The 25,005-nt window shown below is 43.1% G+C and overlaps 1 protein-coding gene across 4 annotated transcripts in view; it reads left to right on the top strand.

Annotated features, from left to right (window-relative positions):
- LOC109870569 (mitogen-activated protein kinase kinase kinase 4) overlaps positions 1 to 25,005 on the top strand; it is a 77,489-nt gene that overhangs the window by 12,514 nt on the left and 39,970 nt on the right. For all 4 annotated transcript variants that reach the window (XM_020461135.2, XM_020461134.2, XM_031804756.1 and 1 more), the window contains exon 2: positions 23,139 to 23,347. In XM_020461135.2, coding sequence (XP_020316724.1) covers positions 23,139 to 23,347 — 209 coding nt within the window. The remainder of the gene's footprint in view (positions 1 to 23,138; positions 23,348 to 25,005) is intronic.

The following is a 25,005-nucleotide window of genomic DNA, read 5'->3' as shown; positions in this document are numbered from 1 at the left end:
GAGGGCTCTGGATGAGAATGGTGCCTACTCACCTGGGGTGATGCCAGAATGCCCTGCCTGCCTTCTCTATTCCCAGAGGAACCAACCCGGCACCAACCAGCAGTGTGCCCTCTGCGACCATGAATGGTGCTCGAGCGGGAACCCCCTCCGGTTTCCCTGCGCACCATCCCTCCCAATTCCATAGGTTCGGGAGAGAGGGTGTGAGAGGATGGAACAACCAGACCCCGATCTAGATGTCCACGAGTAGCCAGCATGTTGTCCAGCTTGATGGACATGTCCACCAGCTGGTCGAAGGTGAGGGTGGTGTCTCTACAGGCCAGCTCCCGACGGACATCCTCGCGTAGACTACAACGGTAATGGTCGATCAGGGCCCTGTCGCTCCATCCAGCGCCGGCAGCCAAGGTCCTAAATTCCAAAGCAAACTCCTGTGCACTCCTCGTCTCCTGCCTCAGATGATAGAGGAGCTCCCCGCTGCTTTGCCTTCAGGTGGATGATCGAATACTATCCGGAATTGGCGGGTGAACTCCTCAAAATGGTCCAACATTGCATCCTCCCTTCTACACACAGCGCTGGCCCATTCCAGGGCTTTCCCGGTGAGGCATGAGACGAGGGCGTAACTCTTCTCACGGTCAGATGGTACTGGGGAGGCCGTGGCTAGATATAAGTTCAGCTTAAGGAGGAAACCCTGGCAGCCGGCAGTATCTCCGTTGTATCCCGTGGGTAGGGATAAATGGATCTTCGATTCCGGAGAGGAAAAAACGTTCAAGGGAGATTGTGGTGGTGGCGCTGGAGAAACTCCCTGTCTCTCCCAGCTGTCCATATTCTGGACAATGCGATCCATGACGGAGCTTATACAGTCAAGCTCCCTCGCTTGTTCCTGAACGCGTTCCTCCAGCTCCATGAGCATAGTGTCTTCTCCTGCTGACTTCATATTGTCTGGTCAGAGATTCTGTCAGGCATATGTGTATAGGTGGCAGGGAAGTCAGGTGCAGGAGAGTCAAACGGAGTGTAAAATGGAGTCTTTTAATAATGTCATAAAAACATGCTCCATAACACTAAACAGGAAAAGAACATAAACAAATATGGGTACGAAGACCCGTCGCGCACCTATACAACAAAAACACTACACTGACAATAAACAAAGACATGGGGGGAAACAGAGGGTTAAATACACAACAGGTAATGAATGGGATTGAAAACAGGTGTGTGGGAAGACAAGACAAAACCAATGGAAAATGAAAAATGGATCAATGATGGCTAGAAGACCGGTGACGTCGAACGCCGAGCACCGCCCGAACAAGGAGAGGCAACGACTTCGGCAGAAGTCGTGACACAAGGGAACAACATTCCCACCTTTTCATTGTTAATTAAATGTTTCCCATATTCTTGATTAAGAATGTTAATAAACTCACTGGTTTGAAACTAATTAATAACTCTATATTGAAGAATTAAATGTCAGATTAAATTAATGATTTCTATACATCTTCTACCTGGTTTAAGTTCAGACTGCACTTTTTTTCCTTTCATAAATATATTGTTTTACACCTGCAACCCATTCAAAATCTCCGGTCGTGACCTACAAGTTGAGTATCACTGCTCTACGCTTTTTAAAATGTGCTCAGCCATGTATGCAAGTCTTTTTTTGTTGTTTGTGAACAGTGATAGTTTAGCCTAAATAATATAACAATCACTATCCACTCTACTTGGCCTACTATTTGTAATGTGATATCTTACATACTCTTTAAGTCTGCAAATGTGGTGATAGTGCATTTTTATGGTGAAAATGTGATTTCCCCAACTGGAAACTCATGCGCCGCCCTATGCATAAGCTAGTGATTTTGCTGTTGTCTTGTTGGCTGAGGAAAAGTAAATGTGGACAGTAAATCTTCAAAGTGCGTGGTAAGGGCGTACGTCATTTCATCTTCGACGCATGTTCTGTTAATGAGTTACCGTAATCTAAATGTGATTTCTGTCATTCTGAGCACTGTGGGTAGATGCCCAGTCTCAACGCAGCTTTGAAATGTGAGGAGAGGGTCCTGGCACCAAAATCATTTGGATGGACTCCATCATTCCTGTAGAGCAGTGGTTCCCAAACGTTTTATAGTCCCGTACCCCTTCAAACATTCAACCGCCAGCTGTGTACCCCCTCTAGCACGAGAGTGTGTGGCGCTGACCATCTGATACATTTATTAAACAAGAATTTTTGTCACAACCCAGCTTGTGAGAAGTGACAAAGAGCTCTTATAGGACCAGGGCACAAATACAAATATAATTAATAATTTAGCTCTATATTTAGTCATCTTACATATAAAAGCTCATTTGTTCATCAAATTGTGAATAATGCACCACAGGTTAATGAGAAGGGTGTGCTTGAAAGAATGTGCTTAACTCTGCAATGTTGGGTTCTATTGGAGAGTCTGTCTTAAATAATTTTCCACACAGTCTGTGCCTGTATTTAGTTTTCATGCTAGTGAGGGTGAAGAATACACTCTCACATTGGTACGTGGTTGCAAGGGCATCTGTCTTAACTTATTGATGCACCCACCCTGTTAGCCGGATCATTTTCGTCAACCACTTCTTAATTGCAGAGCGCCAAATTCTAATTAAATTACTCAATATTTAATTTTCATGAAATCACAAGTGCAATATAGCAAAACACAGCTTAGCTTGTTGTTAATCCACCTGGTGTGTCAGATTTCAATAAAGCTTTTTGGCGAAAGCATACCAACCGTTTATGTAAGCACATCTCTATCAGTAGACCAAATATTGCAAACGGCTAGCAGCCAAGTAGATGGGTCACAAATGTCAGGAAAGCAATAAATGAAATCGCTTACCTTTGATCTTTGGATGTTTGCACTCACGAGACTCCCAGTTACACAATACATGTTCCTTTTGTTCCATAAATATGTATTTTTATATCCAAAATACCTCCATTTGATGTTCAGAAATGTTCGTAGAAACACTTCAAATGTTTTTTCTAATCAATCCTCAGGTTGTTTTTACAATATAATGGATAATATATCAACCGGGAAAATAGTTTTTCAATAGTAGAGAGAGTGAGAGAATGGCTGCACCAAGCTGTTGCGCATACTGACACCCAGCCATACAATGACGCGATGTGATCTTTCTCGCTCATATTTCAAAATAAAAGCCTGAAACTGTCTAAAGACTGTTCACACCATGGGGAAGCCATGGGAAAAGGAATCTGGTTGATATCCCTTTAAATGGAGCGAAGGCAGGCATGGAACATGTAGCTTTCAAAATAGAAGCCACGTCCTGGTTTGATTTATTTATTTTTTCCTCAGGTTTTCGCCTGCAATATCAGTTCTGTTATACTCGCAGACAATATTTTGACAGTTTTGGAAACTTTTGTTTTCTATCCTAATCTGACAATTATATTCTAGATTCTGAGCCGGAGAAATAGGCAGTTTTAATTTGGGTACGTTTTTCATCCAAACATCAAAATACTACACGAGGTTTTAACAGCGCGATTTTCCAAGGCAGGACACTCTGAGCACAACCTTACCCAGAAATCTGTCAGTGGCTTCTGATTAAATAAAGTTTTCACAGAACCGCTTGTTGCAATTTTGAGGCTCTCTTCAGATATCGGTAAGTGGACTGGAGGCAGGGCGTGACAGGGATAACGAATACAGTTGTGTGTGTGTGTGTGTGTGTGTGTGTCGTCCGTTTCGGGAAAGTACAGTGGGGCAAAAAAGTATTTAGTCAGCCACCAATTGTGCAAGTTCTCCCACTTAAGATGAGAGGCCTGTAATTTTCATCACAGGTACACTTCAACTATGACAGACAAAATGAGAGAAAAAAATCCAGAAAATCACATTGTAGGATTTTTAATGAATTTATTTGCAAATTATGGTGGAAAATAAGTATTTGGTCACCTACAAACAAGCAAGATTTCTGGCTCTCACAGACCTGTAACTACTTCTTTAACCTCTAGTGACACCCCATCCCGTGAACAGGACCGTTGTCATCTGACACTAATTAGCATAACGCAACGGCCATAAATCTTCCTAGAAAATCTTCCTATTCATGAAAATCACAAGTGAAATATATTGGGACACAGCCTTTTGCTAATCACCCTGTCATCTCAGATTTTCAAAATATGCTTTACAGTCAAAGCTACACAAGCATTTGTAAGTTTATCGATAGCCTAGCATAGCATTATGCCTTGCTAGCAGCAGGCAACCTTGTCACAAATCAGAAAAGCAATCAAATTAAATCGTTTACCTTTGAGCTTCGGATGTTTTCACTCACGAGACTCCCAGGTAGATAGCCGAAGTTCATTTTTTTTCCCAAAAGATTATTTTTGTAGGCGAAATAGCTCCGTTTGTTCTTCACGTTTGGCTGAGAAATCGACCGGAAATTGCGGCCACGACAACCCCGAAAAATATTCAAATTTAGCGCCATACAATCGACAGAAACATGGCAAATGTTGTTTAGAATCAATCCTCAAGGTGTTTTTCAAATATCTATTCGATAATATATCTACCGGAACAATTGGTTTCTCAGAAGCGATTGGAATAATGGCTACCTCTGTACTTTACGCAAGATTTTCTCCGGTCTTTCAGCATGACAATGATCCCAAACACACCGCCCGGGCAACGAAGGAGTGGCTTCGTAAGAAGTATTTCAAGGTCCTGGAGTGGCCTAGCCGGTCTGCAGATCTCAACCCCATTGAACATCTCTGGAGGGAGTTGAAAGTCCGTGTTGCCCAGCAAAAGCCCCAAAACATCACTGCTCTAGAGGAGATCTGCATGGAGGAATGGGCCAAAATACCAGAAAGTGTGTGAACCTTGTGAAGACTTACAGAAAACGTTTGACCTCTGTCAATGCCAACAAAGGGTATATAACAAAGTATTAAGAAACTTTTGTTATTGACCAAATACTTATTTTCCACCATAATTTGCAAATAAAGTCAGAAAAAAATCCTACAATGTGATTTTCTGGATTTTGTTTCTCATTTTGTCTGTCATAGTTGAAGTGTACCTATGATAAATTACAGGCCTCATCTTTTTAAGTGGGAGAACTTGCACAATTGGTGGCTGACTAAATACTTTTTTGCCCCACTGTACCTGTGTAATTGCGCACCCAGCTCAGTCGGGTGCTTCGATGTATGTATGACATTTGACATTGTCCGTATGGCTCGAGTTCATTTGCACGCAAATCATACAATGATGGAAAGACCTGTGTGTTGTCCTGGTTAATGCAGACAGAAAATAGTTTCTTTGCCTCAATTTTGTACCGCATATTGAATATAGTTGCAGAGTCCCTGTAATTCTAGATTCAGATCATTCAGGCGAGGATAAAACAGTTGTGTGAGAAATGCGTCATTATGCAAGCGGTCAGGAAAAAATCGAGCTCATCTCTCAATCTCTCATCTCTCAATAATACTTGATAACCAGCGCACTTCTGTATGTTAAAGCTTTACATGGTCGCTGCCCATATCATTGAATAATGCAGAAAATACATGAGAGTTCAGGGGCCTTGCTTTAACAAAATGAACAATTTTCACTAGTGTCCAACCTCTTTCAAGCTGTCAGGCATTCCCTTGGCATCACAGGCTCTTGGTGGATGTTGCAGTATACCCAAGTGGTGTCGGGAGCAACTGCTTGAATGGGCGTTACCACTCCACTATGTCTCTGTCATGGCTTTTGCGCCATCAGTACAGATACCAACACATCTTGACCACAAGTCCATTTGTCACAAAGCTGTCCAGTCCTTCAAAAATATCCTCATGTTGTCTTGGTTTGCAGAAGAGGATGTCTTCCTTAATTGACCCCCCATAAACGTAATGAATAAATACCAGGAGCTGTGCCAGGCCCTCCAAGTCTGACTCATCCAGCTGTAACGCATAGAATTCACTGGCTTCTAAGCGACGCAGTAATTGTATCAAAACATCTCCTGCCATGTCACTGATGCGTCGTGAAACAGTGTTGTTTGATGAAGGCATTCTTTGTATAGTTCTTTTGGGCCTTTTCCCCCAGCATTGTCCCAGCCATATCCGTGGCAGCAGGAATAATTAAGTCCCCCACAATAGTATGGGGCTTTCCTGTCCTAGATACCGATATTCTAGCTCCTTCTTATTAATGGTAACTGTTGCTTTTATACATGTCTTACTACTCAAAGGTAGTCTTAATTCTTGTTTAAAAAATGTGGCTTATTTTTCAAATTGTTTTGTTTCTAAATGTCTGTGCCGGAGTGAAGATTTCCCACGAGAGGGTAACGGTGAATTTGATTGGATGTTAATTATTTGACCTGGCTAACTGTATTTTGACTTTGTTATTTCGCTGAGCACTAGATGGTTTAATTTGATTTTTGGCAGTGAAACTAGGCTACTTAGGTGAGGGAGAAACTCACCCAAATGTATAGCCCCATTGGAAAATAAATGTGAAGAAAAAAGTATTTAATTAAAGTGAATCACATTTTTATTTGGCGTACCCCTGTCGGAATTGCATGTACCCCCAGTTTGGGAATACCTGTTCTAGAAGAACCTGAAAATCCAACCAACTATACTAAATGTAGCCTCTTTGGGTGGTTTACACCACCTACAATCTGTCAACATGAGGCACAGCAGGTCTTTTTCTTCCAATAAGTAGGTTGGAGCAGCGAGAGCATGCTGCAGAGAGAAGAGATGGAAGAGAAGAGGGGTGACTGCTCGGGAGCGGAATTTATGCGCTCTTGACAGTTGGGGCATTTGAGTCTCATAGCAACCAAATAAACAAGTGACGTCACCTCTTCCTCGGTCTGTCATTCCTGAAGGTTTGAGTCATCAGTCTGGACTGCCTAGCACTGCTGCACCTTATTTAAACACACGCCACACGTATGACATACACTGAGAAAAGTGTACACACCCTTGCAAGCTTAATTTGGCTACAATTGCTAGCATTAACTCCCAGACACATACTAAACCTAGGTAGAGGGAACACATTAACTCAGACACATACTAAACCTAGGTAGAGGAAGAATTTGCATGTAGTGGCGACTGTATCAACAATCCAAGAATCAGTTTATGCCTAGTTGCACAGATATTTGGCAGTTGTCATAATTCACAATAATGAACTGATTTATTGCAATATTTCATATGGGGGTAGATTTCTATTCCAGAGAACAGTTTCTTCTAGTGGTCTTTTGTAATAGAAAGTAGTAAATGGAATCTAGTTAATGCCTACTGTTTCAAAAAGGCTTACGTGGGCATACTCATGTCTACGTGGACTTGTTTAACATTCAATGAAAATAACACTAAGGTGTCCAGTCAAACTTATATATGAACCAATTGGTAAAATAATATGAATTGTGTAGATACTATTAAGAAAACGGATGTTCCAATCTCACGTCTCAATAATGGATTATTATTATTAAGTCATTTGAGATTTTAGCCTTTTAGGATGGCCAAAATTAGGGTGACTAAATCAGGGAGGAAAAAGACCAGAAAGTGGTCAAATATCTGGAAAATACCCTTGCATATCTTGGTTGGATGCTGTGTGAGAATTAACTGAGGGGGGGGAGATATTGCAAATGTGATTATGGATTTCGATTTTCGAACACGTCGGTGAGAACTTGGTTATTTCATCAGACGTGGTTAAAACGCTTGTTATGGTAGAGAACACCACTCCTAAAAGATCATATTAATTAATACATACAAAACTAAATGCAACATATTTTCCAACATTGCTATACATATGATGCTAGGATTATTACACCGACATATGAACAAACATGATTTTTCCTATTTTTCCATTGAGTTATTAAATGACAGCCATAGGCTGCAGATGGAATCGGAAGATTATAATAGTGTAATTTATAAGTGGAAGTGCCTTAACATGTAACACACAGCCTACTGATTTTTAAATCTAGTCCAGACATTCAATGCGTTGACCTTTAACACATTTGCACCGTTATCGTTACGCACAGTTTCTGCTCCTTATTCAGGTCCCAGGTAGTTCATTTAATTTATGAAAATAAATGCTAATTAATATTGTTCCATTGCATCTCCTAAAAATGTTTTCAATATAAGTCTAAGATAATAGTCTAGAAACTAAAGGTTTGGATGTCTTCCTCTCAGGCTTCCATGTCTTCTCCCTGGACCTCAATGTCCACCTCTTGACCGTCAGTCAGACTCTGAGGCCTCATCTTCACTGTCACAACCCAACCTGGTTGAGGATGGCCCGTTGTCAGGCTCAAAAAGCCAAAGATTTGTCTGGATGGCCACCAATTTTTCAACCCTTGTTTTGGTCAGCCTGTTGCGTGCTTTGGTGTATGTGTGTGTTCCCAAACAAGGACCAGTTGCGCTCTGAGGTTGCTGATGTTGGTTGGATTTGGAGGATGATTGTGGAGAAAGAGCCTCAGATCCACAAAGTCCTCTCCACCAGGTGGCTGATGAGATGTTGGCACGACTGCCATATTGAATCTCCATCCCAAAGCCCTTGCTTGGAAGTGTACTTTGCCAGATTGCCAAGAAGCTTGCCCTCATCCAGACCAAGGTGGCGAGACACAGTAGTGATGACAGCATATTCCTTGTTGATCTCTGCACCAGACAGGATGCTCTTGCCAGCATACTTGGGGTCCAACATGTACACTGCGGTGTGTATAGCCTTCAGGCAGAAGGATTCACGCTTTTTGTTGCATTTCAGAACTGCAGTTTCCTCTGCTTGGAGCAACAGTGAAGTGGGCAGGGTAGTATTGATTTCTTCTCTTACATCTGCAAGCAGAGTCTGAACATCAGACAGTATGGCATTGTCTCCCTCAATCCGTGCAATGGCTACTGCTATAGGTTTCAGGCTGCTTACCACTCATCCATTAGGATCCTCTTGATGGGGCTGTCCATATCAGCAGACTGTGATATGGCCATTTCTTGGAGAGACTCCTTCCCCCCCAGGAGACTATCAAACATGATGACAACACCACCCTAAGAGTTGTTGCTGGGCAGCTTCAATGTGGTGCTCTTATTCTTCTCACTTTGCTTGGTGAGGTAGATTGCTGCTATAACTTGATGACCCTTCACATACTTAACCATTTCCTTGCCTCTCTTGTAGAGTGTATCCATTGTTTTCAGTGCCATGATGTCCGCGAGGAGCAGATTCAATGCATGAGCAGCACAGCCAATGGGTGTGATGTGAGGGTAGGACTCCTCCACTCTAGACCAAGCAGCCTTCATGTTTGCAGAATGGTTTGTTACCAGTGCAAATACCTTCTGTGGTCCAAGGTCATTGATGACTGCCTTCAGCTCATCTGCAATGTAGAGACCAGTGTCTCTGTTGTCCCTTGTGTCTGCGCTCTTGTAAAATGGTTGAAGGGTGGGGATGTTAATTATTCCTTGCCCAAGAACATTCGACCACCCATCAGATGATTGCAATAGTCTGCTTTCTCTGATTTGCTTGACCTTCACTTGAACTATGCATCCATAAATTATTAGATAAAGCATGTCTGGTGGGAGGGGTGTATGCTGGGTGAAGAACATTCAGAAATGTCTTCCAATACACAGCCTGTGAGCATCAGAGGCGAATCAGTTGCATACACAGCTCGAGCAAGACATTCATCAGCATTTCTGACTACATTCCTCCATTGAGTCAAAAAAACTTCTGATTCCAGGAGGACCATGAGCTGCTGCTAACAATAAGGTGTCTGATTCATCATTTTCACCTCGAATAGAAGTAGAGGGAATTTTGTCAAGTTGCTTGTTGTGTGCGCTGAGGGAGCTTTATGCATGTGGCCAGAGGATTCTGCATCTTTGTTGCATTCTTCACATATGATTTGGCACAGTACTTGCAAATGTACACAGCTTTTCCTTTCTCTACACATCAGATAGTGCCTGTGGCATTTTCCTGTAAAGACAAAAAATGAGAAAAAAACAACATACAATTCCATGTACAGATAAATAGTATACAGTTGAAGTTGGAAGTTTACATACACCTTAGCCAAATACATTTAAAAATAACGATGGTCATTATGGCCCAACAGTTCTATTTTTGTTTCATCAGACCAGAGGACATGTCTCCAGAAAGTATGGTATTTTTTCCCCATGTGCAGTTGCAATCCGTTGTCTGGCTTTTTATGGCGGTTTTGGAGCAATGGCTTCTTCCTTGCTGAGCGGCCTTTTAGGTTATGTTGATATAGGACTCGTTTTACTGTGGGTATTGATACTTTTGTACCCGTTTCCTCCAGCATCTTCACAAGGTCCTTTGCTGTTCTGAGATTGATTTGCACTTTTCACACCAAAGTGCGTTCATCTCTAGGAGACAGAACGCGTCTCCTTCCTGAGCGGTATGAAGGTTGCATGGTCCCATGGTGTTTATACTTGCGTACTATTGTTTGTACAGATGAACGTGGTACCTTCAGACGCTTGGGAATTGCTCCCAAGGACGAACCAGACTTCTGGAGGTAAAAAAAAAAAAAAATCTGAGGTCTTTGCAGATTTCTTTTGATTTTCCCATGATGTCAAGCAAAGAGGCACTGAGTTTAAAGGTAGGCCTTGAAATACACCCACAGGTACACCTCCAATTGACTCAAATGATGTCAATTAGCCTATCGGAAGCTTCTAAAGCCATTACATAATTTTCTGGAATTTTCCTAGCTGTTTAAAGGCAGTCAAATTAGTGTATGTAAACTTCTGACCCACAGGAATTGTGATAAAGTGAAATAATCTGTCTGTAAACAATTGTTGGAAAAATTACTTGTCATTTACAAAGTAGATGTCCTGACCGACTTGCCAAAACTATAGTTTAACAAGAAATTTGTGGAGTGGTTGAAAAATAAGTTTGAATGACTCCAACCTATGTTTATGTAAACTTCCAACTTCAACTGTACATGTTTTAAAATGAAACATGTATGGTAACAGGTGAATTAACACTCCTCAGTTAGCATGCTCAAGCAAGCTAAAACCCACATGGTAGCAAAAACTAACTCGCAGAAATTGTTAACAAGTTAGAAATGATTTAATCACTTTGCTGTAGGCTACTATTTACTAGTTAACAAAAAATGTGTATCATATAAGCTATATTCACCCCACCCAGTATTGTAATCAAAACTTACCAGAAAGCATGTAGTCCTTGGCTCAGACAGTTTAGTGGTGTGGGCTCAATAGCATCTCATTAGTGTGCAAGATCTTGAGAATCAGCTGTCCATGTGATGGAAGAATGCACTGTGCATGCAGAGGGTTGCAATACCATTGAATTGGGGATAGTTTGACCAAAATTTGCCACAAGACCTAGAATTGCCTTATGTATCCCGCAAAGGTTCACTGTTATAAGCTAACGTTTTTGGTGAATTTAGGCAAAATTCCCAGGCTTAACTTCCATTGAAAGATTCCAAAGATTACCTGGGAAAATTTCCAACCCTTTGCAACCCTTTTTCTGACACTCAGATGCTGGTGAGGAGATAAAGAGCTTCAAACAGCTCACTCTAAGTGGGGATGCTTGTGATTGACCAGCATGTACATGCCATGCAGAGAGTGAGATCCCGCTTGTGATTTGTCAGCGTCCTTTGTATATTTAGAATGAACGCGCGCAGTCTAGTGCATCTCATTGGAGTAGGTACCGTACTCAATTTTTTGTTGTGTTAACCTTGTCAAAAAAAGCTAATGGCAGTTTGCGATATGCATGTTGAACGTCATTATCACAATTTTGATTGGAATTAGATTAAGACTGATCTACTCTCCCACTACTTCTATTTTTAAACCCATATGCTAAGAGCATGCATCTGGACACATCTGACACACACACACACACACACACACACACACACACACACACACACACACACACACACACACACACACACACACTGTTCTGGCACATAGGAAGCCCAATGGCTTGCAGCAGGTGTCGGTCTGGAAGTCCTTGGTTTCTCCCTGGGAACAGAACGAAGTGTGTGTGTGTGTGTGTAGATGTAGAGAAGGGTCAGTGTGTGTGGAGGGGGTGTCTCTTGGTGAGGCAAAAGAGAGGCAGATGGGCAGTGGGTCCCTGTGCTCTCCATGTGGCTCTTTGTGTGTGCTCGCACGCTCCCCCTCTCTCCATGCGTCTCTTTATCTCGCACTGAAAGGCTTTGCCCACTAATTGTCGGATTAGTGAAAGCGATCCACCAATGCCCCACTGCACCCAATCAACTGACACACACGTACGTGTGGGGGAATGTCTTTTAATCAGTTGATCAATGGAGAGGCACATGGCGTTGCGGTCGACCAGACAGATGGACTGCAGTGCGGATGTTTAGGACCCATTTCCCCTCTATTGTTTTTACCTCCTCTTTCCTGTCCTATTAAAATCCCTTCCTAAAAGGTTTAGAGGGACAAAGCTGTGTTGGCAGGGTCATCTTTGAAGACATGTGCCCCCTCCTGCGTTCTTCATTTCGGTTTTTGTCTTTTTGTTTCTTTAACCAAAGAAGTGTGGAAGTGTTTAGAGAGCTTGGTTGGTTACACACACACACACACACACACACACATACCCTACTGCAGTCAGTCAGTATGACCTCAATCAGCCTATCTCTGGCACAGACAAAACAGGCTACTGAGTGTTAGATTATATATGGCCTAGTAGTCCAATGTTCAGTTGCTTGATGTGTCCAGCGTTTCAACCTTTTTGACATCACTACATTGAATGAATTTGAATAACTTTTTGAGTTTACCTAATGGCAGAAGTGGGGAGGTTTTTGAGGTGTAGAATTTTAGTCTGGAGACCGTTTCTGCTGTCACCCCATAACATTGTCAGCAGCATTGCTTTTTACACACCAGAGGGCAAGTAAGCCAGCCGGTGGCTTTACGTGATCTTTAGGTTAACCTTTTTCAACTTTGACCTGGTGCCGTATGGCTGCACCCCTCCCAATCCAGCAGATGGACTTTACTAGCCTTTCTTCTGAAATGTGCACTTGTTCACGCCTCGTCATTGATTTAGGAGAGCAATCTGCAGTTGACGCCAATTTCACAGTAACGGAATTCCACTGAGACCCTTTCACTTTAACATGTATATCAAACAACCAACTATAGAACTCTATGCACAAGGACTTTTAATTTTCACTGAAAATATAACAAAAAAACATTCACAGGAAGTACTCTGCAGATACAAAGTTTGGTAACGGAGTAAAACGTTTTACGTTAATTCTGTTTCCATACTTTTTCAGTAAATGTTTGTTAAGCGCAGCTTAACACTGGTCGGAGTAAGCAAGTCTCGGTTTCAACTGTGACTTCATGCTGCAGGTTAGACAGGTCGAGTGGCATTAAAAACCTCTAGATACTACCCATCCCGGGTCCGGGAGCGTTGTCATCAACTGACACAAATTAGCATAACACAACGGACATAAATATTCCTATTCATTAAATCACAAGTGAAATATATTGAAACGCAGCCTTTTGTTAATCACCCTGTCATCTCAGATTTTGAAAATATGCTTTACAGCCAAAGCAAGACAAGCATTTGTGTAAGTTTATTGATAGCCTAGCATAGCATTATGCCTAGCTAGCAGCAGGCAACCTGGTCACGAAAATCAGAAAAGCAATCAAATGAAATAGTTTACCTTGATGAGCTTCGGATGTTTTCACTCACGGGACTCCCAGTTAGATAGCAAATTATTATTTTTGTAGGCGAAATAGCTCCGTTTGTTCTTCACGTTTGGCAAAAAAATCGACCAGAAATTGCGGTCACGACAACGCCGAAAAATATTCCAAATTAGCTCCATAATATCGGCAAACATGGCAAACGTTGTTTATAATCAATCCTCAATGTGTTTTTCAAATATCTATTCGATAATATATCAACCCTGGACTGGTGGCTTCTTAGTAGGAGAGAGCGAAACAATGGCCGCATTTGTCCTTTACGCACAAAACGCCTATGAGAGACTTCAGCTGACCACTCACGCAATGTTGACGTTCAGGCTAGTTTTTCAAAATAAAAGCCTGAAACTATGTATTGTGACACTAGACACATTAGGGAAGCCATAGAAAAAGGAATCTGGTTGATATCCCTTCCACTGCTCAATAGGGACGCAGAGGTTTCTAAATAAGAGTCACTTCCTAATTGGATTTTTCTCAGGCTTTCGCCTGCAATATCAGTTCTGTTCTAGTCACAGACAATACGTTTTGGAGACTTTAGAGTGTTCTCTATCCTAAGCTGTCAATTATATGCATATTCTAGCATCTTGTCCTGACAAAATAGCCTGTTTACTTTGGGGATGTTATTTTTCCAAAAATGGAAATAGTGCCCCCTAGATTGAACCATTGCTACGACGGTAAAATAAGAAAGAGGCTTGCCGTGGCCATGAAGGACCACCAGTGGACTACTGAAGACTGGAAGAAGGTCTTATGGACCAATGAATCTTTGAAGTCTTCGGCTCATCACACAGGGTTTTTGTACGTCGCTGAGTAGGCGAAAGGATGGTTCCTCAGTGTGTGTGACACCAACTGTCAAACAGAGTAGGAAGTTTGATGGTCTGGGGCTCTTTTGCTGGATCCAGAGTCAGCGACTTGCACAAAGTGAGTGGCACCCTAAACCAAAACGGCTACCACTTCTGCCCAGTTTATCCCAAACTGTGAAAGCAAAGCAACCTAGAAGTGCAAAAGAACTTTCCGAACAATATCTGATTTTCATTTTTAGAAAGAAGTGTTGAAGAATGCCACGAGTGTGTTCGGCTGTTATGTCTGCAAAAGGTGGCTACTTTGAGTCAGAAATGTCCCATTTGGTTAAATAAAAAGATTCCATAATTCTCCTTTTGTTTATTTGTTCTATGCTTTAACTTCAGAGTACATTAAGACATAACTGTGAATTTCACCTTCATTTCACTTTTTTATTTTTTTTTATAAAACTTTTGACCGGTAGTGTATACTGAACAAAAACATAAACGCAATATGTAAAGTGTTGGTCCCATGTTTCATGAGCTGAAATAAGACCCCAGAAGTTTTCCATACACACAATACGCTTATTTCTCTATTGTGCAAAAATGTGTTAGTGAGCATTTCTCCTTTGCCAAGATAATCCATCCACCTGACAGGTGTGGCATATCAAGAAGCTCATTAAACAGCATGATCATTACACAGGGGAACCTTGTGCTGGGGCCATAAAAAGGCCACTCTAAAATGTGAAGTTTATTCACACAACACAATGCCACATACGTTTCAGGTTCTTCAGGTTTTCTTTACAGGTTTTTCACAACTGCAGACCATGTGTAGCCACGACATCCCAGGACCACCATATCCGGGCTTCTTCACCTGCGGGATTGTCTGCGACCAGCCACCCAGACAGCTGAAACTTTGGGTTTGCACAATCAAAGAATTTCTGCACCAAATTTCAGAAACACTCAGGGAAGTTCATCTGCGTGCTCGTTGTCCTCACACGGGTCTTGACCTTATTGCAGTTCTGCGTCGTAACCAACCTCGGTGGGCAAATGGTCACCTTCGATGGCCTCTGGCATGCTGAAGAAGTGCGCTCTTCAAGGATGTATCCTGTTTCCAACTGTACTGGGCAGATGCCAGACCGCGTGAATGGCTTTGTGTTGGCGAGCGCTTTGCTGATGTCCATGTTGTGAACATTGCCCCATGGTAGCGATGGGGTTATAGAATTGGCATGCATAAACTACGGACAACGAACACAATTGCATTTTATTGATGGCAATTTGAATGCACAGATACCGTGATGCGATCCTGTAGCCCATTGTCGTGCCTTTCATCTGCTGCCATCACCTCATGTTTCGGCATAATACGCGGCCCCATGTCGTAAGGATCTGTACACAATTCCTGGAAGCTGAAAATGTCCCTGTTTTTCCATGGCCTGCATACTCACCAGACATGCCACGCATTGAGCAAGTTTGGGATGCTCTGGATTGACGTGTACAACAGCATCTTCCAGCTTCTGCCAATATCCAGCAACTTCGCACGGCCATTGAAGTGGAATTTTGTCCCACTACTCTCCACAATTAACAGCCTAATCAACTTAATGAGAGTGAGATGTCGTGCTGCGTAAGGCTAGTGGTGGTCACCAGATACTGTTTTCTGATGCACGCCCCTAGTTTAAAATTAAAATAAAGTTCTGTGACCTACCGATGCATATCTGTATTCCCAAATCCATAGTTTATGGCCTAATGAAATGTATTTCAATTGACTAACTCAGTAAAATCTTATTGTGCGTTATTTTTTGGTGTGTAGTTTGACTTTTTAAAATGTATTTATTTTTTATATATATATATATATACTTACTTTTGAGGAATTTATTTTGTAAACTTTTTTGTTCTGGCAATGACAACAAAGGGCAGACAGTCATCTGAGAGGGATAATGTGAAGACTTGTGGTCATCCAGCAGAGACGTAGACCAGACAAGCGACTGGTCCAACAGAAGTCTTGTCTCTTGGTGCAGCTGGCTTTCCCATCACAAAGTTGCTTGAGGTCACCAGACCAGGGTAAGTGGCACTGGGGGCTAGTGCAGGCTGTGAGGCAGTTCTGGAAGAGGGGAGCCAACAGGATAAGATGGTGGTTCCAGTGGTGGCGCTCCCCCTGTCCAGGAGCACCTCAGCAATTAGGGCCTGTAAGGTCCCTAGAGGAGCAGGAGGAGTCCTCTTGACCCCGGTGCGGTGTCAATTGAGGACACCAGGACTGGAGACATCAGGGCCGACACGGCAGAGCCCAACAAGGACCCTGGGACTGGCTACTTAGGTGGCTGGACCCACTGAGCAGCAATAGGCGGCGGCCACTGGAAGGGATGGACCCAGGCAAAGGGACCAGGATCAGGAGGTTGGGCAGCCGAGCTTGACAAAGGTCTCAGTACGACAGACGGTAGATGTTTGACTGCAGGTCTCGACCAAGGTCTCGGAGCTATTGACCGCAGGTACCCAGAGCTCGACGAGGGCCTCCGCAATACAGATTGTGATTTGGACAACAGCAGGCTGGATGTCGAAGGTAGGGTTAGGCAGGTCCCACCAGACCGGGACCAAAGAGGTCTGAGTGGACTTGGCATGCACAGCAGCCGCAGGCAGGGCTCCCACATTATGGACCAACTGACATTTGGTGGTGTCGACTGGAGTAGGAATAGGGTGCTCTCTCAGGGTGCCAGCTCCGCTGTCCCTGGAGAAGGCTCAGTAGGAGCACAGTGGTATGGCGCTCATCCAGGATGAGCTCGTTTGTCCCTGAGGAAGGCTGTAGGTTTTACTGATCGCAGGCAGGGAGGTGAGTATTGGTCTTGGGTCCAGAATGGGTCAGCAGAACCTCTTGTCATTGGAGACAGTGATGGCATCACTATGGGAACCAGTTGAGAATGTGAGGCAGGAGCTGGTTGGAACACAGTGGGGTGCTCCCCCAGGGTGAGTTCAAGTAGCTCCTCTGTATCTGGAGTAGACTGTAGGACTGCTGTGGAGACCAGTTAAGACTCTGCAGCAGGAGCTGGTTTAAGCACAGTGGTGGGAGTGTATAGCTGAGGCTCCATGGTAGGAGCGGGTGTATTAGGCCCCACTACTAACTCAGCTGGAAGACGATGGGGTGCTCCCTCAGGGTGAGCTCTGGTAGCTCCTCTGGCCCCGGAGAAAGCTGTAGCACCTGTGAGGTACTCCACAGCAGAGGTCGGATCTGAGATCGGTGCTAAGGTGGAAGGGCAAAGTGTCTCGACCATCTTCTGATATCTGGCATTCCTGAGCTGGTCGCGCTGGCATTGCTGAGCTGGTCCGTTCTCCCCCTCTAATACCGCTTGCAGTTGTAAGAAGAAAGAACTGTGGAAGGATTGACTGAGATGGTCAGGTGCTAACTGACAGTGTCCATCAGGTAAGTACTAGCTAAAGTGCACTGTAGGAGCCATCAATCTTTCTATTTCAATTAGCTCATCAATCTTGTCACACTGGCTGTGTAGACGCAGTGTGTCCGCTCTGGTTGTCACCATAGTTCCACACGCCCGGTGATCTCTGGGGCAGGTTCGACGCTGATCCTGATAATATCCGATCTAAGTTTGATGCTAATCTTGGCTATCTCTGGTTGAGGTTAGCCTGTGGTGGGAACTCTGAATTAGCAACCAATGAAAAGGCTGAGGCTCTGTCCTCTATTCTGCTGGTCAGCCTGGTGGCGAGTTGGACCGGTGATGAGTCATTGAAGGGGTAGGCGGCCACTTTGACTGGAGTATGTCATCTCGTTTTCTCAATAGAACCCTCTAGCAGCTCTCCCTCGTAGGAGTGGATGTGTGCGGTAGTCTGTGCCTCGACTCTTTGCCGTAGTAGTTGTAATCAGTGAGATATTGTGGCGGGTGATCCAGTCGGCGCAAACTTACCACATCTCGTGGAGGCTCTTCTCTGTTAACTGGCATCCTTGGGCTTTAGTACTCACTGTTGTATCCAGCTCGTAAGGACCATTAACAATAAGGGTAGGGTTGTAGAGAATCAGGACCATGAATGTAATAAGAAACCTTTACGTGTTTGCTTAATACTGGTAGCAACCACTACAGAATGTCTGGTCAGAACAAGGATGAGGCGGCTGTCCAGCTTGAGGCGGGTTTAATAGATGTTGTCCACATTCACACACATCTGACCACTCATGGTTCAGATAACTGAGAATCCTATCCAGTGATAACTGACATTAATTATGGGTCTAAAAGGAAAGAGGAGAAAGAACTTAGGCAAGAGCACTGCTATAATAGGAATAAAGACTGTACAAGCTAGCGCAGCCAAAGTCCAACAGCGCATGCTATACACTACAGCATAAGGACTAGTCACGTGGCAATAACCTACAAAGGCTAGGGAACTTGTAAACATGCTGAACGTAGGTAAATGAACAGTACAAGAGTGTAGGTACATCTACATAACAAAGAGCGTGAGGAATTTACACGAAGAGAAATAGCCTAGCAGCACCACAAATAACTAATGCTAAAACTGCTAACCTCGCTAATTAACATGCTAAATACCAATGCATTCTGAATGGGAACCGCTAGCGGGAGTCCGAGCTAGCTAACAAGCTCAACATAAATGGTCATTAGAAACAGCCATAGGCAATAGCTCTTTTTGCCTTGTTGTTTACAGAGCTACGGCACTTACTTCTAGATGCACGCACAATCAAATTAACGGCAAAGGAAATGTCCACGAGATAAAAGGTAGCAGGAGAGAAAAGGGGGTTTATCAGACGTCTGCCCTGCCTTGCTAGGAGTCCTTCTGAACGTCCCGTAATAGAGGCTGCTGACTGCCTAACATATATTGACTGGTGTGACCTTTACTTATAATAAACTAAGTTAGTTAGGACCTTCTGAATGGGGGCAGAGCTGCATGGCAAAAAACATCAGTACAGCGTGCTAGAACAGCTGACTGAAGCTGTCCGTTCTAACAGTAACATAAAATAATGAAAATTCGATTGTTACAAAAAAAAATTGTGTTCTAAGACCTTCATAAACGCAACCAAATTATACATTTTGCAATGGCATACAGTGCTTTCGGGAAACAATTCAGACACCATTTTTCCAAATGTTATGTTGCTGCCTTAATCTACAATGGATACAATATTTGTATGTTTGGAACCACCAAGACTCCTAGAGCTGGCCACCCGGCCAAACTGAACAATCGGGGAGAAGGTCCTTGGTCAGGGAGGTGACCAAGAACACGATCGCTCTGATAGAGCTTGAGAGGATCTGCGGAGAAGAATGGGACAAACTACCCAAATACATGTGCCAAGCTTGTAGCGTTATACCCAAGAAGACTTGAGGCTGTAATTGCTGCCAAAGGTGATACTACAACAGTACAGTGTAATGGGTCTGAATACTGTCATTATGGGGTATGGTGTAAATTGAGGGGAGAAAAAGCTATTTAATATATTTTTTAGAATAAGCCTCTAACGTAACAAAATGTGGAAAAAGTGAAGGGTCTGAATTTCTGAATGCACTGTAAATGACATTTATTAATTACACTGTTATAATTTTGGAGTCAGAATGACTGCTCATTAGCTTGAAGGGTGGTCCCTCGAGGTTCAGCGGTGCTTGTGTTAGTGAAAAATCAGAGTCTCAGTGTAATACCTTTCCGGGGGAATGCCCTACAGTAAATGTAAACGAACACTTAATAGGCTCAACATTGAACACCTTCATATCATGGATGGTCAGTCCTTGCATCCGTAGTTCTATGAAGTTGACTGGTTCCATTTCTCCAGCAACATCCCACAGCCTTTTACTGAAACCGTGGTAGGGACTTTGCTTTGTTGTTTTAACTGTGGAGTGCCCTTTAACAGCATAGACTTGTAAGTATTGGCTGGAGAGAGTTTATTTTCTCAGCATTGTTACATTTCACCATTTGTTAAATCCATTTAGGAAAGTATCGAAGCAAAAGTGTGGAGAATTGGTATACATCCCTACTGGTGTATACAGGGCTACTATTTCCTCTGCTCGTGCTCAGCCAGAACAGTGATGTTCCTAGTAGTGAAATGTGAACCCCCGTAAACAATTGTCCTGGGTCTGTCTGCCTGGCGCCCCTCTTGGGGGGGTACAAAGCCCCCAGAAATCTGGTATTGTGCCCTATTACCTAATGTAGCAAATATGGTGCCATTCCATTGTAGTGGAACTATGCAATAATCATGTTTACCTTTATATTAGTGAAAGACTGGCTGGGGAGTGGGGGTGTGAACACTGAAAGCCCACCACAGCCCATTATCCTGTGTCTGTCTGGCCCTCTGGTCATACACAGCACTGCTATTGATACAGCAGAACTTCTACTGTTCGAGCCAGTGGCGGCTGCCACCCGGAAGGCTCCAGACCAGATAGGCGTCCTAGTCAAACCACTCATCAGTAAGATGTGCTTTGAACAGACAGTCACCTCTGCAGTTAAAGGGCTAGTTAGACATTATGACAATAAAAAATCTACTTACCCAGAGTAAGATGAACTCATGGATACCATTTTCCCCCACCTATTATTTAACCAGGTAAGCAAGTTGAGAACAAGTTTTCATTTACAACTGTGACCTGTCCAAGATAAAGCAAAGCAGTAGTTACACATGGAATAAACAAGCGTACAGTCAACACAATTGAGGAAAAAATAGTATATACAGTGTGTGCAAATGGCATGAGAAGGTAAGGCGATAAATGGGCCATAGTAGCAAAGTAATTACAATTAAGCAGATTAACACTGGAGTGATAGATGAGCAGATGATGGTGTGTGTAAGTAGTGATACTGGTGTGGAAAGAACAGAAAAGTAAATAAAAACAATATGGGGATGAGGTAGGTAGATTGGGTGGGCTATTTACAGGTGGACTATGTACAGCTGCAGCGATCAGTTAGTTGCTCAGATAGCTTATGTTTAAAGTTAGTGAGGGAAATCTAAGTCTCCAGCTTCAGCGATTTTAATTTTTAATTTTTTTCTATTCGTTCAAGTCACTGGAAGGAAAGGCGGCCAAAGGAGGTGTTGGCTTTGGGGATGACCAGTGAGATATACCTGCTGGAGCGCGTGCTACGGGTGGGTGTTACCGTGATCAGTGAGCTGAGATAAGGCGGCGGTTTACCTAGCATAGACCTATAGATGACCTGGAGCCAGTGGGTCTGGCGACAAATAGACCCTCTGATTTGACACAGCTGGAAGGAAGTTGATGGTAGTTAAGTGAACCATTGCTAACTCTTAAAGCGTTAGCATGTTTCAGTTCGGCCAGCGCCAAACCAAACAATTGTCGCATACTCCCTTGAATGACCTTTGCTTGAGAAATGAGGGGGAAAAAGCGGCAACTGTACTGTTTGTCCATTTTTGAGATGCCGTAGCCAGAATACAATGCCTCGAAATAGTCCGAATTTATCCACTATAACTCAAGAAATCTGTCACAATATATGCACACACTCTACCCAACTGTTTTGGCATGGAAGCATGCAGATGCCTTTAGGGGATGTGCTTGTCTCCTTTCATGAACGATTCGATACTTCTAGATTAGTGAGGCACCGAAATGACATTTTTGGCTGATACCGATATCTGATATTTTGCTTGCCAAAAAAAAGATACCGATTTATTATTTCAAAACTGTAGCTGCCTTTTTAAGCATTCTAGTACAGTTAAATAGCGCACGCACACAAATTAACCACAAGGTTATTTTGTTGGCATTTACGTATGTCCCCATTACCAGTAAAACATCAACCTATTTATTTCACTCACTTGCTGTTCTGTTTCATTGTTAATTTGTTCAGTCTCAACCAGGATTTCATTCATACATGTCAAGCAGTGAAGTTTCAGCTCGGTCTGTCCATGGGCCTCTTCTCCTCGGTGCCCACTGTGTCAGTGTCCAGCTGTATCTGTAACATTTCACATAAGCACTGTTTCTTGTCTGCATCGAAGTAGCGGTCCTTTGTACCTAGCATCGAGCATGGTGGCGACAGAGGCTCAGAATGCCACCAAATCACTTATTTCACAGCCTCCAGTAGATTACTTTAACAAGTTAACCTGACAGTCTGTGTTGTTGAGCAGGCGTTTCAATGCCATGAAAGTGTATCACGTCTGCTACAGACGCAGTTGAGCTTATTTCTCGAGTCAGTTGTTTTGAATGGAGCGAGGAGTGTTCATATTTCAAACATGTTCTGAAATGCCATTGAAATGGCAGCAGCAGTATGAGAACCAGCACATTCTTGAGCATGCAATACGGCTCTCCTCAGTACGAAATCCTCGTCAACCCACTGTGCTGTCAGACTCGATGCTCATGGGGCTGACATCGCTGGTCTAAATGTCAGTCTTGAAGCTAATAGCAGTGACACCCATAGCAAAGTAGCTCATGGATGTGAGTTTCAAAATGGTAAAAATGACCAAATACACTGACCGTTTTAAAGCTATTTCTTACGGTGACCCTGAACCCTTATCACTAGTTGGATCTGAGTTGTGTCCACTCCGGTAGGCTACTCTGTTTAAACCATTTTATAGAGCACATTTGGTAACAATGACCCAGGAAAATACATTCGTCACTCAACCAATAAAGCCTATTATTTGACATTGCAAAAGCCATTTTACAAGCATCTGAAGGCTGATGGTGCCAGATGTACGAATAGCCTATTAAAATAACAGGGAAAGGCCTACCGCTCGTTGGCGTGACCACCTTTTATCTCCCGCACTTTTTTTCAGATTTTCTTTTCACTCACCACACCCCTCATCTCCACAGGACGTTTTTCATTGCAGATACTAGATTAGTTTCCATAGAATCTACACTAAACATAACCCTACTCTTTTCCCACAGGCAGGTCAATCCCTCAAAAGATGGTTCGGCGCATCAGAGCTGCGAGGTGGAAGACTTTTGGTACGAGCCCAGCGAGGAAGAGGAAGCTCTGTACGGAACATCACCCCCCTACACCTCCCGGCAGATGAAACGCATGTCGGGGAAACACCAGAAGAACAGCCAGGCCAGGTCGGCTGGACGCTCCCCCGTTGGACACTCTCCAAACAAGAGTAAGTTGGGGGGATAAGATGGAGGCAGTGGTCACAGAGTCCGAGGTAGAGGGGACAGGGGTATCGTGTGATAAACACGTTAGGCAAACGCCTTGTTTGCAGATAAACGTTACAGATAAACATTAACCCAATCTACCTGTTAAGGACAATTTATACCCTACAGAGTGCAGTGTTTTTGTCACAAAATAATTGGGTCCTTGTAGTGCGTTCCAACATTCAACATACTCCTGTGCCACATGAAAATTGTAACGTGCTGTATTATTCATTGAGTAGCTGTGGGGGCATTGTTGTGTAGGCAATGAAGCTTGCTTGGTTCCTTGATCTATAGGCTATACATCAAAGTAGCCTCTTGCATTGATAAGCAAATATAATCTCAGCTACTATTCAAATAACAATGTAACTTCATTAGAATAACTAGTGATTCCAGGCTATTTATAAAAACCACTGCGAGATGTGCTTCTTCTCTGCGACCAAACCATTACATTCTACTTTTAGCTGATATGGTAACTAATACATTCAAGCAGCATATTAAACTGGGATAATGTTGTAGAATACACTGGCAAGTAAAGACTATATTTACCAAGGCATATTATTTACAGTTGAAGTCGGTAGTTTACATGCACCTTAACCAAATACATTTACCTCAGTTTTTCACAATTCCTGACATTTTAATCCTAGTAAAAATGCCCCGTCTTAGGTCAGTTAGGATCACCACTTTATTTTAAGAATTTGACATTTCAGAATAATAGTAGAGTAGAATGATTTATTTAAGCTTTTATTTCTTTCATCACATTCCCAGTGAGTCAGAAGTTTACATACACTCAATTAGTATTTGGTAGCGTTGCCTTTAAATTGTTTAACTTACGTCAAATGTTTCGGGTTACTTTCCTCAAGCTTCCCACAATAAGTTGGGTGAATTTTGGCCCATTCCTCCTGACCGAGCTGGTGTAACTGAGTCAGGTTGATAGGCCTCCTTGCTCTCACATGCTTTTTCAGTTCTGCCCACACATTTTCTATAGGATTGAGGTCAGGGCTTTGTGATGGCCACTCGAATACCTTGACTTTGTTCTTAATCGATTTGGCCACAACTTTGACAGTATGCTTGGGGTCATTGTCCATTTGGAAGACCCATTTGTGACTAAACTTTAACTTCCTGACTGATGTCTTGAGATGTTGCTTCTATTTTGTGAAGTGCACCAGTCCCTCCTGCAGCAAAGCACCCCCACAACATGATGCTGCCACCCCCGTGCTTCACAGTTGGGATGGTGTTCTTCGGGTTGCAAGCCTCCCCTTTGTCCTCCAAACTTAACGATGGTCATTATGGCCAAACAGTTCTATTTTTGTTTCATCAGACCAGAGGACATTTTTCCAAAAAGTACAATCTTTGTCCCCATGTGCAGTTGCAACCCGAAGTCTGGATTCTTTTTTTTTTATGGTGGTTTTGGAGCAGTGTCTTCCTTCCTTCCTTCGCAGCTTTCCAGGTTATGTCAATATAGGACTCGTATTACTGTGGATATAGATACTTTTGTACCCATTTCCTCCAGCATCTTTAAGGTCCTTTGCTGCTGTTCTGGGATTGATTTGCACTTTTCACACAAGTACGTTCATCTCTAGGAGACAGAACTCGTCTCCTTCCTGGGCGGTATGACTGCTGTGGT

The sequence above is a fragment of the Oncorhynchus kisutch genome, linkage group LG25, assembly GCF_002021735.2.
Source record: "Oncorhynchus kisutch isolate 150728-3 linkage group LG25, Okis_V2, whole genome shotgun sequence".
NCBI lineage: Eukaryota > Metazoa > Chordata > Actinopteri > Salmoniformes > Salmonidae > Oncorhynchus > Oncorhynchus kisutch.
This window is presented reverse-complemented; position numbering and strand designations above follow the sequence as displayed.